The sequence below is a fragment of the Ruditapes philippinarum genome, unplaced genomic scaffold (genome assembly GCF_026571515.1).
Source record: "Ruditapes philippinarum isolate M1 unplaced genomic scaffold, ASM2657151v2 ctg8484_1_1_1_1, whole genome shotgun sequence".
Classification (NCBI taxonomy): domain Eukaryota; kingdom Metazoa; phylum Mollusca; class Bivalvia; order Venerida; family Veneridae; genus Ruditapes; species Ruditapes philippinarum.
In genome coordinates, this window is record NW_026864322.1 from 84,501 (window position 1) to 100,756 (window position 16,256).

The 16,256-nt window shown below is 32.1% G+C and overlaps 1 protein-coding gene across 1 annotated transcript; it reads right to left on the reverse strand.

Moving 5' to 3' along the window:
• Positions 1 to 2,718: 2,718 nt before the first annotated feature.
• LOC132725190 (CUB and sushi domain-containing protein 1-like) lies at positions 2,719 to 15,648 on the reverse strand. The gene is made up of 10 exons (XM_060710276.1): positions 15,482 to 15,648; positions 14,332 to 14,524; positions 13,873 to 13,938; positions 7,439 to 7,610; positions 7,102 to 7,238; positions 4,979 to 5,158; positions 4,269 to 4,451; positions 3,796 to 4,047; positions 3,260 to 3,475; positions 2,719 to 3,025 (listed from the first exon to the last, which is right to left on the reverse strand). Exons 1-10 carry the CDS (start codon positions 15,545 to 15,547, stop codon positions 2,808 to 2,810), a joined length of 1,683 nt encoding a protein of 560 aa, XP_060566259.1. The 5' UTR covers positions 15,548 to 15,648; the 3' UTR covers positions 2,719 to 2,807.
• Between the last annotated feature and the right edge of the window lie 608 nt (positions 15,649 to 16,256).

The following is a 16,256-nucleotide window of genomic DNA, read 5'->3' on the forward strand; positions in this document are numbered from 1 at the left end:
GACTAATTCCCTACAGGTAAATCCGTAACGTACCGGCAAACGGTATTTAGCTGGGTTTTCGAAAAGGTCAATTAACCAATCATATACGGTTTACAGATCACGTGCTCCTCCATGTACCGAAAACAAGTCACGTGCTCCTCCATGCCTCAAAAGTTAAACGCGTACCAATACCCTGCGGTCTCCAGACCGCAGGGAATAAATCTCCTACACGGAAAACTGCTGAAAACATTTTTCCTCTTTACGCTTTAAGGTGATTTTTTTTAAATAGATAGAACTATTATCATGTATTAATTTAAACCATACTTATATTAATGTATTAAAACATAATTATTTCATCTGAAAAGAAAACGTTCGATTTATCATTCAATGACATCACCTTAAACTACTTGCAAATTAAGTCAATAACGACCATATTTATTAAAGATATACTATGCTCATCAATGAGTGAAATATTTTAATCTCCGAAATTTATTGAAAACTATAAAATTCTTATTGAATATGTCATATTTGAATAAAAGAATTAATAAACTATGTATTGGAAGATTCGTTCCTTATAGCAGGTCAAAAAAGTTAGTCTTTCTTAAAACAACTGCCAATTTATCTAATGATACTATACGTATATATTCAAACCTTAACCATACAAACCTAATTTGTGTGATGTCACAACATATTATAAAGAGAATGTGTAGCAATGATCAATATTTTTAATGTCAGATTTGAGCATAGTATAGCTTTAATGATAAAAAAAAAACTGGAAAAAAATGAAACAACACAATTTGAAATTCTTAGACAGACCAAGTTAATCATTTTAAATGGGAAAATCTGCATAGGGTAGCAAAATAATTACTTAGAATAGAATTGAATATCGGTTGTTTGTTCAATTCATAGTCCGATTTGAATGAAAAGCGTTCCAAAGCTTTTCATTTTTTAATGATTTTGCACATTTGAAATAATCATTCTGGGAAAATGGATGACAGGAATGGTCTGAAAATTTGCGCACAAATTCTTTGTTCAGACCTCCATCAAACAGATATAGGAAAATTATTATTATTATTGTATTGTGTTCAAATGACCAATCAACTCGTAAACATAGACAACAAAGGTAAATGTGTTCAAATGACCAATTAACTTAACATAGACGACCAAAGTAATTGGGTTCAAATGACCAATTAACTCGTTAACATAGACAACCAAAGTAATTGTGTTCAAATGACCAATAAACTTAACATAGACGACCAAAGTAATTGGGTTCAAATGACCAATAAACTTAACATAGACCACCAAAGTAATTGTGTTCAAATGACCAATTAACTCGTTAACATAGACGACCAAAGTAATTGTGTTCAAATGACCAATAAACTCGTTAACATAGACATCCAAAGTAATTGTGTTCAAATGACCAATAAACTTAACATAGACAACCAAAGTAATTGGGTTCAAATGACCAATAAACTTAACATAGACGACCAAAGTAATTGTGTTCAAATGACCAATAAACTTAACATAGAAAACCAAAGTAATTGGGTTCAAATGACCAATAAACTTAACATAGACCACCAAAGTAATTGTGTTCAAATGACCAATTAACTCGTTAACATAGACGACCAAAGTAATTGTGTTCAAATGACCAATAAACTTAACATAGACAACCAAAGTAATTGGGTTCAAATGACCAATTAACTCGTTAACATAGACGACCAAAGTAATTGTGTTCAAATGACCAATTAACTAAACATAGACGACCAAAGTAATTGTGTTCAAATGACCAATTAACTCGTTAACATAGACGACCAAAGTAATTGGGTTCAAATGACCAATAAACTAAACATAGACGACCAAAGTAATTGTGTTCAAATGACCAATTAACTCGTTAACATAGACGACCAAAGTAAATGTGTTCAAATGACCAATTAACTTAACATAGACGACCAAAGTAATTGTGTTCAAATGACCAATAAACTCGTTAACACAGACGACCAAAGTAAATGTGTTCAAATGACCAATAAACTCGTTAACATAGACAACCAAAGTAAATGTGTTCAAATTACCAATTAACTTAACATAGACGACCAAAGTAAATGTGTTCAAATGACCAATTAACTCGCTAACATAGACGACCAAAGTAATTGTGTTCAAATGACCAATTAACTTAACATAGACGACGTAAGTAAGTGTGTTCAAATGACCAATTAACTTAACATAGACGACCAAAGTAAATGTGTTCAAATGACCAATTAACTCGCTAACATAGACGACCAAAGTAATTGTGTTCAAATGACCAATCAACTTAACATAGACGACGTAAGTAAGTGTGTTCAAATGACCAATTAACTCGTTAACATAGACGACCAAAGTAAGTGTGTTCAAATGACCAATTAACTAAACATAGACGACCAAAGTAATTGTGTTCAAATGATCAATTAACTCGCTAACATAGACGACCAAAGTAATTGTGTTCAAATGGCCAATCAACTCGTTAACATAGACAAACAAAATAAGTGTGTTCAAATTACCAATCAAAAGACATTTACAATATTTTTATTCTGCAATTCAAGCTTAGGTTTAAACCTATACACTATACATGTTTATATTTGTATGGCTATAAATATTGTTTGTATTTAATGCCAATGTTCTGTTCTATTATAGTTAAACGTTTTTGAGTCAGATTTAAATCGCTTTCGACTGAGTTAACTAGACAAAACACGGGGAAATATTGCTATGACCAAAGGTAGAAGTTATCAGCCGAGGGTAAGACGATAGAAGCACAGTGTTATTATCACTTTCTTTAACCGTGGAGTATGAGGGACCTAATAATCCTGATATACCATACCTATACAATCTGGCACTAACGAAAATGGGGTCCAGTCACCATCGTCTGTGCAGAAAAACTGGCCATTAAAACTGTTGCCCATATCTGGTATATCAAATTGATCATTGCAAAGCATAGTGCGAAACGGTCTTGTCAAAACTGTGTCATGCACCAGAGCCCCATTGATTGGTGGCTGAAGTTCAGGACAAGCGATTTCTGCAAATAGAATATACATAAAACGATATTGATAATTTCGTTTACACATTGAGCTTTTTATAAGAAACATACATGTATAACATATGACTTTACTCTGTCTTCTAACCACGTGTTTGATATGTTTATATTAGCTTCACTTATTTTTTATAAATAACGGCACATCTCACGTTTGTTCACGAAATGCGTGAGCACGTGACAATATAACCGCAATTGTACAACTGTTCTCAAACCTACCCCTGCAATAAGGCTTGTCACCAGATTCCCAGGACCAAACGCCTTCTGAGTGGCCATTGTCCTCACACGTGATCAGATTAGCGCCCTCTAGTGGCAAGTACGCGGTGCATGACAGCTGACACGATGTACCATAAGCATATCCGGTGCTCGGTGTTGAACAATTGACTCTCATGTAATCGTCAGTAAAACTATCTAATGGATGGTGGCAGATTATTTCTGCAACAGAGAGGAGAGTTTTAGTTGAAATATCCGGATTCAAGACAGAGCTTAAAATGTAAAATCTTGTATTTTTGCTTTGATCCTAATTAAAGATACCATCCGGTAAATAAGCAATCTCTTTACGCATTGGACAAAAATGCATTTATTGTTGCCATATTATAGCTAAAGGACTGTCAAATATATTTCGACCGGATTGGGTTGTAGGATACTTCCTTGCATCGACTGAAGTAAAAATTTGCTTGTTGTGTTAGAGTGTGTACTTAAAAACATGAATAAATGATGTATCGTATATTAAAGGTCTTACACGAAATAAATACCTTTAATACGAAGTTCGATAAAGCATTCTTGAGATTCAGCGCCATCAATGTCAACGGCCTTATATTTTACAATTTCAGTTCCCACTTCTAGAACTGCTCCCATTGTTGGTCCAAACGTTTGTACAATGGTAGGATTGTCGTCCGTTACGTCAGAAGCTGTAGGAAGTTGCCAGTTAACTGATGTTGACGTCACACCTCGGTCAGCATAAAAATTCTGTGGAGTTACACACGAAATAGTCGGCGGCGAGTCATCTAAATTTGATTACAAAAAGAATATTTAAAAAAAAAAGAATATTCAGAAATGCGATTATTCATTAAATAATCAAATCAATTTCTGTTTAGATCACTGTTTTGAACTATGACGTCACAATTCTGATATAATATATTATATACACTAATGTAAAATTGCGTAATTTATTTTTTTCTATAGTTATTTTATATAAAATCACATTTTCAATTATATAGCATCTTACCGACGCATGATGTGACTCCAACATTTGACCATGTTCCGTCTGCCCGACACTGCATAAAGTAGACTCCTTTAAGGGTGTACCCGATGTCACATGTCATCGAACATACAGACCGGTAGCCGTACTCTGGATCCGAACACTGTGCCGTTGTATGCTCAGGAAAACTTGGCTCCATACACGTGATTTCTGCAGAAAATAAATATAGTCGACTCTCGTTATCTCGAAGTCACCGGGACAATAAAAAATATCGAGATAACGAAATGTCGAGATAAACATACATTCTTAATATCTTTGCATTCGACTTGCATTTGATTTCTGGAAGTCTATATAATTCTGCCTAATATTCTGTAAAATTCATTCTTACAGTTTCATTATGAAGAAGAGCACCGCTGACTTGTGCCGAGAAAAGACAAACCTTAACTCATACACCTTGTAAATGTTTTGTATTTAGCTGTTTTGATATTTTCAGGCTTTATTGACATCATCAGGGCAATTAACTACACGGATTCCAACTATGTAGGTTCTTACATACATTAATGTCACCAGTATCGGCTTATTAAGGACATTAATCACAAGCATAAGAAAGGACTTAACATATTTCTTAAATAAAGTCAAATTTTTTTTCTCGATTATATTGAAATTATTTAAACAATAAAAGATAGTCCAAACCTTATTAACTTTCAACAATAATAAAGCCTCCGATATTAACTTACTTTTACAAGCTGGAATTGCTGACCAAGATGGCGACGCTGCGTTTTCACACGTCACTATACTACTTCCGATCAGCTGGTACCCAGTGTTGCATGTGTAATGACATGAGCTCCCAAGAATGTTCTTGTTTTCACACGTTAGGGCACCATTAGGAGGCCATGCCAGGGATTTACAGGTTAATTCTTGCAGAAAACAAAAAGAATTTCATATTTAAGGCTCATATAGTTTACGCCTTACACTAACAATTGTTCTTTTCGTAACGTTTGCTTTGCAACTTGCCCCTTACCACTTTGGGTTCGAATCCCGACAGGGACTTTGGATTCTTTCATGTGAGGAAGCTTTCCAGCCAGCTTACAGAACGTCTGTGGTTCATGCAATATAAAATTTGATGCTTTTCAGGGGAATGGAAAAGTGCTGTATTGCTTATTTCTGTGTCTCTATCCATATGTGTTTTGTAACAAGTCATCAAATTCTTATATCTACCATTTAATATAATGGTATCAAAAGTAAATACATGTTTATCTAAGAGTTAATCATGAAGATTTTATACACGTTCTGAAAACTGATTTTATTATCTTTACAAATCATCACAGAATATCAAAACAATAAACGACATAAATACAAAGGATATATAAAATTGTTTAAAATTAATATAAAGTACAAACGTTTGAGTAGGTGTAAATCTACACAATCAACTTGTATAGATAGATAGATAGATTTATTTCGGCAAAAGAAGCATATACATAGTTGGCAATATAACATAGGATAACATAATGAGCATTATTAAATACTATATCACATACGAGAAAACTATGACATGCTCACCAAAACCAAGGATAACACAAAAAAGGGCAAAAAAGCTCTTATTTCCATTGTGGTCCTTTGTATTGGCGGCATGACATAGAGAGGCAGACCTAAATAAAATCATGTTTTAAAATACTAATAAATCATAAAAATGTATATCACAGTCAAATCTTGAGTTAATGATACTCCTGTTTACAGCTAGGATTTAAAACACATTACTAAAATTGTAAAAAGATAAATAGCAGACAATTTAAAATCCTGAGCCGAAATATGTAAAAACATGGTAAAAAAAAAATTAAATACTGTTCATAAGATGACTTTTGATGGCAACCTTAAAACTTTGTAACCTGTTGATCTCCGTTAACTCTACAGGTAAATCATTCCATAATTTAATACCAGAGAAAGCAAAGGATTTAGAACCCTGACCTTTGACCTTAGGTAGACAATACCCACCCTTTTGACTACTCTTGTACTATAATTATGTATGGAATCTTGCGAAATAAAGTGTTCAGACATGTAATCCGGAGATAGGCCATTTTTTATCTTAAAAACATGACACAACATTATCTGTTCAACTCTTTTGTGGACCGGTAACCAGTTAAGGGACTTAAAGCGGGATGGGTCAATATGGGCTCTGGAGTCTAAGTCAAGTACAAATCTCATTATTTTGTTTTGACAAGTGTGTAACTTATTTTTTAAAGACTGTGTCAAGCTATTATACCAAACAGAGCATGCGTAATCATAGTGACACTGAATAAGAGACATAACCAGAAGTTTCTTGGTATGCTGAGTAAGAAACTCTTTCTTGCGGTAAAGACATTTTAACCGAGAGTTGGCCTTCTTAAGAACAGACTCGGCCATGGCCCAAAATGACAGATTTTGGTCTATAGTAATCCCAAGATACTTGATAGATGAAGTTGATTCAATGGATGTACCAGAACAGGTTATATGCAGGTTAGATTGTGACCTAAGCTTTTGTCTGGACCCAAATAAAATTGACTCGGTTTTACCCATGTGCAATGACAACTTATTGTCCACTAACCATTGGCTGACCAATTCCATATCATCTGCCAATTACAACAACAGATTAACTTTTACCAGATACAAGGATACCAGAATCATCAGCATACAAAAGCAATTTATAATATAATCATGTACGTTTTAAAATGTTTGCAATTCAATTAACACAAATATACAAGCTATTTTGTAATAATGAGCAATCGAGATTGTAAATTTTTGCTCTCATACAAACCAAATACAATAAAATTTGAAAAAAAATAGTAAAAAAAACCATAGATTATACAACATAAAGACAACATACCAGTGACCGTGAAGGAAAAGAAACAATGCCCAGTAAGGCCGTCTGAATCTGTGGCTCTATAAGTTATATAATGAGTCTTTCCATAAGTAGCGCCATCAAATCGCCCTCCATTTCTACCACCACCAACTTGTGTAACACTTAAATAGAAATAATGTTTAGCATGTATGCAAACACAATTAAAACTTCTTCTTTTATCATAGTTATTCTTGACCATGCAAGAATCATTTTACTATATCTTTTCTCGTAGTTGGTAATTAATACTTTGTTCGTACAACATAAAGGTGTATCATTTCAAGGCAAGTACACTCATTAGAAGATGAAAAACTAAATGTGTAACCTCGGAGTGCCTCCGTCTCTATCCGAGGCTTTTGGCACGGTCCATCTAACGACAACACTGTCATCTCCGGCATCAATATTGTAATTACTTTGGATATCGTTTGGTTTGCATGGATCAGGAAAAGAAGGCGGGTACTTGATTGTAGTTCCACCACCTCCACCACCACTTGTACCTTATTTGAAGAAAGACAAAATCAATGAGAAAAATCATGAAAATAGTGTCAATACAATAAAATTATGCGATTACGACAAGATTGTACAATGTTGTGCATTCGATTTGTCAGTTTAAGTAATTATGCATTTATAATATATTATTAAAACAATTTTAACATCACCCTAGGTTATAGATAAATTTATCGTAGCAATAAAGGCATTGATCTGTTAGGGGAAAAGAAATAGCTTAATCTAATATACAATATCAAAGTAAATTTCACCTATAAATCGCTTACAATTATATAAGGGCTACAATAATGATGTATGCCTTACATGAAATATTCATGAGCTCTATTATGTTAAATATATTTTGAGTTTGAATCATATCGAGGCAATCATCCTAATAAGCATTCGTTTAAATTGTTATTAACTTATGGTTGGACCATTCGTTTTTATCCTAGTAAACTCTAATTTGCTTTTATTTTGTGACCGATTTTTAATGCCAGACAATAATTCCTCAGAAAAAAAAGTTTGAGATTATTTTTTGGAGAAAGATGAATGTCCCATCAAATTTCTGACCTGTTTTATTTTAACAGAATTATCATTGTGTATAGCCAAATGTTCTAATTACTCTCACATCTGAGAGAAGTAGTTTCTTATGTGAGCTAAATGGAGATGCGCTTACATAAGCTAAAAGGGTATTGAAACAGAAAAGTTTCAATTAAAAAAAAGAAGTGTACACTTATATTTAAGCTTGGATACTGATCGTTTAAAACGTAATATTTTCGTATGGTATAACAATAGCAAACGGTGGAAATATAATTTGAAGATAAAAAACATCACGTCTCTATTCATTAATTTCCCACCGTCTTTGAGATACAAGAATGTCGTATCTTTAAGTGTTTGAAAAAGGCTTATGAATAATATTGATTATACTGTCAGTAGTGAGGTGTAAAAACAAAGTTGCATGTCGATGATTCTTCATATATTACAAAGCAAAGAAAATGAGTTTATAAATAACTTTACTAAGCTGCACTTGGTTGTGAAACGTATAATGAACTTCTAACAAAATTCGTATAATGAACTTCTAACAAAAAGTAAGGGTTTCTGAGAAGGTTGAGGACAAAGTGACAAATGCTTTCCTTGTTCGGGATATATAAACACTAGTATGTACAAGTAGTAAATTTTATGATTTGAAGAAAAATATTAAAACATAAATTTAATGATCCGATAAGATAGTTTAATCATTAATATTAGGTAAGAACTATTTATTCATGCAAAGAAAAAAACATGAATTTTGACTTTCTTTACCCAAATACACTTGTATTATCTTACTGACAAAACTGGAAATATTCAAAATCACGGAAATTTAAAACAAGTCTTCTTTAAAACTGTAAAGTTTTAATCCAATTATTCTTTGACATATCAGTTTGTACTAAACGTGACAACGAACTATAAAAATATATATCTGAGTGTTAGATACAAGATCCCATAAAACATAAAAAGGATGCTTCATGTCGCTTTGTTTCCTTACATCCCTTGTCCCTTTAATTCCCTTATTGGCTCCTTTTAATTCTTATCATTTCCATTCATGTCCATCTCCTCCTTTTGCCGCCTTTGTGTCCTCTCTTGTTTTAGTTACCAACTGGGTGCCCTGCTGGAATGGCTGGATTGTGCCAGGGTTGCGTTCCGTGAACGTCATCAACTTTGTCTGTGAGCGTCATCAATTTTGCCTGTGAACGTAATCAACTTTGCCTGTGAACGTCACCAACTTTGCCTTGTTGATCTTCGTTCTCATTTTATAGTAGATCAGTAACATCTCTTGAAAGGAACCCAAAATTTCTGTAAAACGATGATCTGCTATATAAGAACAATATCATAATGGATGAAATTCAATCATTGAAAGGAAACATTATTAATAGCAAATTTCTTGCCAATTGCAAATAGAGTAACCGTAGTGCATTTGACGTCAAAAAGGTCAAGGTCACCTAGAACATCATTAACTAGAGAAAGATGTTCTACAGTCCTATAGTCTGACAATCATTAGTCGGTGACTTCTTTAAATCATGGATTCATAAGATTAAAAGTCAAGGCCACAGTGACTCTGTGTAGACAACGTGCCCTATCAATTACTTTTGTTTAAACTATGTCATTTAATTGGGTAGGGACATTGCCTTTAACAATAGATGCTTTATTCTGATTTGGTGTCTGTTAGATACAGCGACACTATCGTATTTTGTCTGATCATTTGATTGACAAGAAGTAAGTCAAAATTAATGTTACTTTGTCCGTGGTGGAGTCAATTATTGATCAATACGATACTGGCGTCCAGGCGAACTACATCAATTCTTTAATGTAAACGTCACAATTACTTATGTCGTTTGAAATATGGTGATGGTTTATTTAAAATATATAACTCAAAATTTTAAGTGATGCAAATTGATGTAAAAGAAAGGCCTCACTGGCGCCATAAGCTCTTCATGAAAAGAAAGATTTAGTCATTTTCCCACAACGTTATTCCCGTTTCCACAGTCAATGTCTTCATAGTACATGTAGTAACGTTTTAACGATTTATCTTTTTCCAAGAGCAAAATTCTAATTTCTTGTAAAATCATGTGTATAAGAATTAGTCTTTGGTTTAATCTACATGTATCGGTTCTTTTAACACTTTTGCACTACTTTTCTAAAGCATGCATTTATTGTATATTTTCAACCAGATTATAATAAAAGTTAAGATTTACGAATAAGAATAAACAATGTAATCATAAATGCTTTTAACAATGTTCTAATAGAACAAGTCTTAAAAATGATTGCTATGATTATATTGTAAATAAATGGCAAGTCAACCAAGTGGTATTGGAAATGAATACCAGTATTGTTATGCAAAAAGAATAAATGACACAATTGTCAATATCTATAAACTGGGTACAATCATATTGGAGTGGCTTCATTCACATAAACCATTAACATTGTTAAATCATAACATGTCAAGGTACACTATTTTAGCAAACAAAATCAACACATTCAAAATTCTTTACTTCAATATTAATCTATTAATCGTTATTAAATTGTAATTTTGGTAAAGACCGGTAGTCAAAACATTTTCGCCTAACACTCATTCCAATATAAACTTCCTGCTATGAAAAGGTATTCTTTAATCGTCGTTAGCTCAGAAAAGGCTGTCAAAATCACGCTTCAAGTTGAACAGACATTGCAGATGAAATACATTTTTGACGATGGTCTTAACCATGTACCATAAAAAATACTATTTCCCCTCTTCAGTCTGATATAATGTGACTTTAAGGGATAAAGGAAATGAGTTGAGATTGTCATGTTTTTCATAGGACAGCCAAATTATACAGTATATTGTAAGTTAGTAAAGTAAATACTTATCTGATTGCATTAGTGATTCATATCTTTAAAAGAAAACTAAGAAAACAAACTTTTAACTATGAAATTAAATGTTCTTGACAATTAAAGGGTGGTAGGGATAAAGGAACATAAGAAAAAAGAAATTCAGTTGGAAGCAGTTTTTGCTATACATTTTGGGCAAAAATCCATGAACCTAGCTGTCTCGTAACTATCTGTGACTTTAGAAGTTTTTGTTTGAGACTTATATGAGAGATGGCAAACATTTTATCTTATAAAATATGATTAGTTATACTAGTAATGTAGATTTAAAACTATACAATTCTATTCTTTTTAAAGCTGAAACGCAACATACCTTCAAAAGGCCATTTTATAATTTTTTATTTCAGTATTTTCAGATACATGAAATTCCCATATTATAGCTACTGTAAAGCGAGTACAGTGTTATATGTTGTTATAAAGTGACTTTCAACCAAAATAAAACTTATCACATGCATCATATAAATATGAAATATAATTATGATTAGTTTGTCAGTTTTAAGTAACAGTTTTAAAGATGTAAACTTTTTTGAAAGTTACTCCTTAAATCAATGGAATTTTACCAAGTGAACGATTTGGGGAAAAAGTGTGCTCTAGTTAATTTAATTAAACATTTTCATTATTCAATTTAGATAACTATACACGTTTATGTGTACATTTGAAGAAAGGATAGTTATCATATATTAGAAACATTTCGTAGTCTTTTGCGTCACCGTAAATGCGATTCCGACGATATTATACGATCGTATATAAATTACAAGATATTATAAAGAAAAATGGTGTCGTTTAACAATATCTATATTTTACGAAGTTTAATAGATTTGTATTACTTTAAAGATTTTTTTTAACTTTATTATGACCAAACAAATGTAAAAATCTTTATATTCTTTCCGATTGAATAACGTCCGTAATATGACCAAATTAGTAGTTTACTTTCGTTTTCCTATGGTAGGCTTAATTTTCCAACGGTACTTTATTTTACCATTAAATCATGTAGAAAGAAATTCAATCTAGATTTAAAGTTTAAATGCTTCATTTAAATCGGTATAGTTAACAATAAATCTCCGCTTTTATTTATTTTCATCACCCGACTTGATTTGTAAATACACATCATGACCTTACTTATTTTTTTTAAATGTGTGCCTATAGCAAAATTCTTAAATATTTTCACGATCCAGTTTGTGTTATGCAAATGACTTAAAAATAATGTCACTTTCTGTCTTAAATTAAAACTTAAGTTCTGATTATTGCAACTTGCTCTTTTAGTCAAAATACTCGCGCTAATTGCCTTACTATAACTTTCCAGTACGACAAACAACTTTTAGAACATTGTTGATACCCTGCAATCGTTATATACTGCTAAATTGCAAACCCAAATGTAACTCTTTCCAGACAGGTACTTTTTCAGCTTTGGCAATATAAAAAGCTAAAGCTAACACGGGGCCAAATCAGACGGGGAAGGAGGATGTGGGAGGAGATGTTTAAACATACGCCAAGATTTTCACGAAATAAAGAACAAATAACATTATTTCTTAAAATTGCTTGTATGCATTTGTGTATATACAATAAGAGGTACAAATGACCATGAAATGAAACCACAATGTTAATAAATCACAAACCTAAACGTGGATCGTATCTTCACTAGCCGTAAACATAAAAACATACCGTTTTGTGTACCAAAATGCGGCCGAAACACGAAAAGCATACCGTTTTAATGTACGTACCTGCGCGGAGACACGAAAAGCATACCGTTTAATGCACCTACTAAAAGAATATTATTTATGTACGTTTTTCGGCTGAAACACGAAAATCATACCATTTTATGTACGAACCTGCGCGGAGACACAAAAAGCGTACCGTTAGCGTGGGAATACTACCTGCATACCGTTTTCATGTACGTGAAGTGCACACAAAACGACGAGCAATTTTAGCCATTGCAAGGCGTAAAATTGAAATATTGTTGTGTTCTAAATATTTTTTCTGTATATCATGTTCTTCATTTGTTTTTATTTTTCAGCCTTCGATGACAAAAAAAATTAGGAATTTATTTACCTGAACTTTATACGCATGGTTATCAATATCAAATTAACCATAAGATACTACATCACCCTTTGTTACAGAATTCTTTCATAATTCCGTACGTAATATTTGTTTGGCTTATCAAAATGAATAACATTTGTGTGTGGGAAAAAGAATGAAGATAAAAAATCAAATGTCGCTTTCAGATTTTATGACCCAAGTGTAACGTGAATTATCTATTTTAATAAAACAAGTTTACTAAGAAGTAGAACTTTAAAAAGGGAGACATAACTTGAAAAAAAAATGAATTAGATCTAAACGTTTCTTGACCTCTAACAATGCATTTTAATATAAAACGAACGACAGGGTATTACAAGTTTAAAGTGATATCGATCGTGTTTGCATAATTGACCATTATCATTAACAAACATTAACTCATAAAATCGGTGCTTCAATTATAGTATTATGTTTTGATAATGAACACGTATATCAAGTTTGACAGGAATAGTTTCTAAGATAATGAAACCATTAACAAAACGATTAACAATGGTTGGAAACGGAATAACTTTTCATAAAATAATTGAAGTATATCCGTCCGTTTTAAATTACTTTAATTTCAATAACCATGTAAAACAAGGTTAAAAGTGCATGTCAACGGCTTTCTTTCTTCGAAAATTGGAGCTAAAACTTAACACACATTGTAGCGTTTTTATTGTCTATAAACCTGTCAGCCTTATTACATAAGTAGCTTAGTATGAATAGTCTATTAAGTTAGTATTGTTGTTTAAAAAAAAGCCGTTTCATTATTTCTGTATCAATTATTTATCAAGTGTACTAATACTTATTTCGACTTACAGAAGAAGAAGCAAGATACAGCTCGAAAAAGTCTTCCAAGGAAGCGCTTCTTTCTATGCAACGATGCTGTTGAGAAAAAAAAATGTTCACATATTTAAATAGGATAATATCTTTTACTTTGCGACTAATATAAATATCATTTGAAATTTACGGTTAATGAAACATTCCTTTAGTTTTATAAAAGTCTTGTAGATTTTGTTAAAAATATTTCCATTTAAGCAGAAATTATACAAATGTAAGTATTTCTTTCTTAGGAATATCGTTCGGTTTGCAAAGGTTTGTCATTATACGTGACAATATGTAATAAGGTAATAAGAGATGTGTCAGTATATGTATACATTCTACGAATTCACATTGACCATTTAATGATAATAAACATTTTTTGTAATTCTCTTTTGGAATGTGTTATTTATCATTTGTTTTCAGAGAATATGTCTATCATTTGAATTTATATCATACCGACAGAGCTATCAGTTCCCGACCAATAACCATGTTGACAGGTATACACAACTTCGCCACCTCCTGCTGTGCACACTCCCTGGTGCCTGACCGTATTATCATCAACATCCAATTCCGAGCAGTAATCTATGTTTATTAAGTTTTCAATTACGTCAATAAAACATTTCTGTTGTGTAAATTCTGCATGAAATCTCTGAAGAAGAAGAAGTTTTTATTTGTTTATTTATTTCTTAATTTATTTTTTTAGTCGGTTTTGTTGTTGTTGTTTTCAGTGAATGCATTGTAGGAGCCAATCTTGTCTCGGAGCACATTTGTCTTACGTAAGACCGATGCGGTCGCATTTGTCTTATTTCACATGAGACAAATGGGATTCCAAATAAAGGTCAGAACATGGCGATAGTATTACGAGGGGATTCTGTAATGGCTTTACCTTATATAACTTAATAAGTTCTGAATAGTTTCACGAATTGTTCAAACCATTTTGCTTACTATAATTATATATGTTTTAACAAACAATTTTTTTCTCATTATCGCACTATGTTTAGAAAGTCAATACAATGTTTTGTATGGTTAGCAATCATAACTACCACCATCGTAAACATCATCATCATCAACAACAACAACAACAATAACAGGACAGTTTCAGACCACGAAAAATTTAACATTTGCTATAGCTAGTGAAAATACGTCCATGAATATAATATTTCAAATGATATACGTATAACAAAAAAGATTGATAATTTGGCACGTTGAGCGAACAGGACAAGCGTATTAATTGTACAAATCTTCTATTATAGCATTAATATTTTGTATAAAGTTACAAAAGAAAAAATGAAAATGTTTTTTTTTTTTTGTTAGGCATCTGTTTTATAAAGAAATTAACACTGGTAATATTACATTATAAAGTGGATAAGTCATACATCTCTGTCCCGTCTAATTCTAATCATCAGTTTAGTGGATAGAATAAGAATTTAACCGCAACATATTTGTTAACAAAAGAGCAATTAATGTGGCACTTAAACAGTTGCTGCTTGGGTTCTGCTCCCAGTCGCCTATGTCTTCTTTTAAATAAAGAAATTACATAGTTTTGCCAGTGATAATTAAAATGCATATTATTCAGAAGTAGAAAGAAAGAACGAAAAACACTAACCGCTTTTTGTGTTGAAAGAATAATACCAAATCCAAGAAATATTAAAATTAAAAAGACTCTCTTCATATTTCACTAGCGTAACTTGACAAAGAACAGTTTCGTTTTAATGTTATTTTATTTAGCTGCGCAATTCGGTTCATTTTACTTCCAGGTTGAGTCAGAAAAGTGGGTGGTGTGCGTTAAACTTATCAAAAAATGTATGCTATAACAATGTAACATGAGAGAGTTGATAAAGCCATCTAATTATTTTTTAAATGGGTAATCTCCTTCACTGTTTGGCAAGGCCATTTCACATTAGCGCAAAAATTATCTCACCTCCCCCTTTGAAAGAATCGATTGATTGACTTATTTTGGATTTTTTTTTAATTTAAAGCATATATGCTTTATTTAAAGCATTTTTTTTTCGATACCAGGAATTTTAATATGTGCAAATAATATTCAAAGTAGGGGAATCTAAGCGTCGCTTATGATATACATGTATATCATTTTTTTACATTTGTAGCTATCCCTGAATCTTGCTTGCATTATAGGAATAAAGCCACCTGCAAAAGACCCACTTTCTATCCCGATTGACTATTTTTTTTTATTTCTTTCTTTATTTGTAAATCTCGATTTTAAAGCTTGTGCTTCATATTTAGTAGACAAACTCATACTTCCATCGTAATATATGACTGCGACTATTCATTTTTGTTGTGAATAGCTTCAAGCGTCTAGATAAGAAAACACATTTTAGATTTTAAATAAAAAAGAAACAAAAACAACACATAAAGTTTGT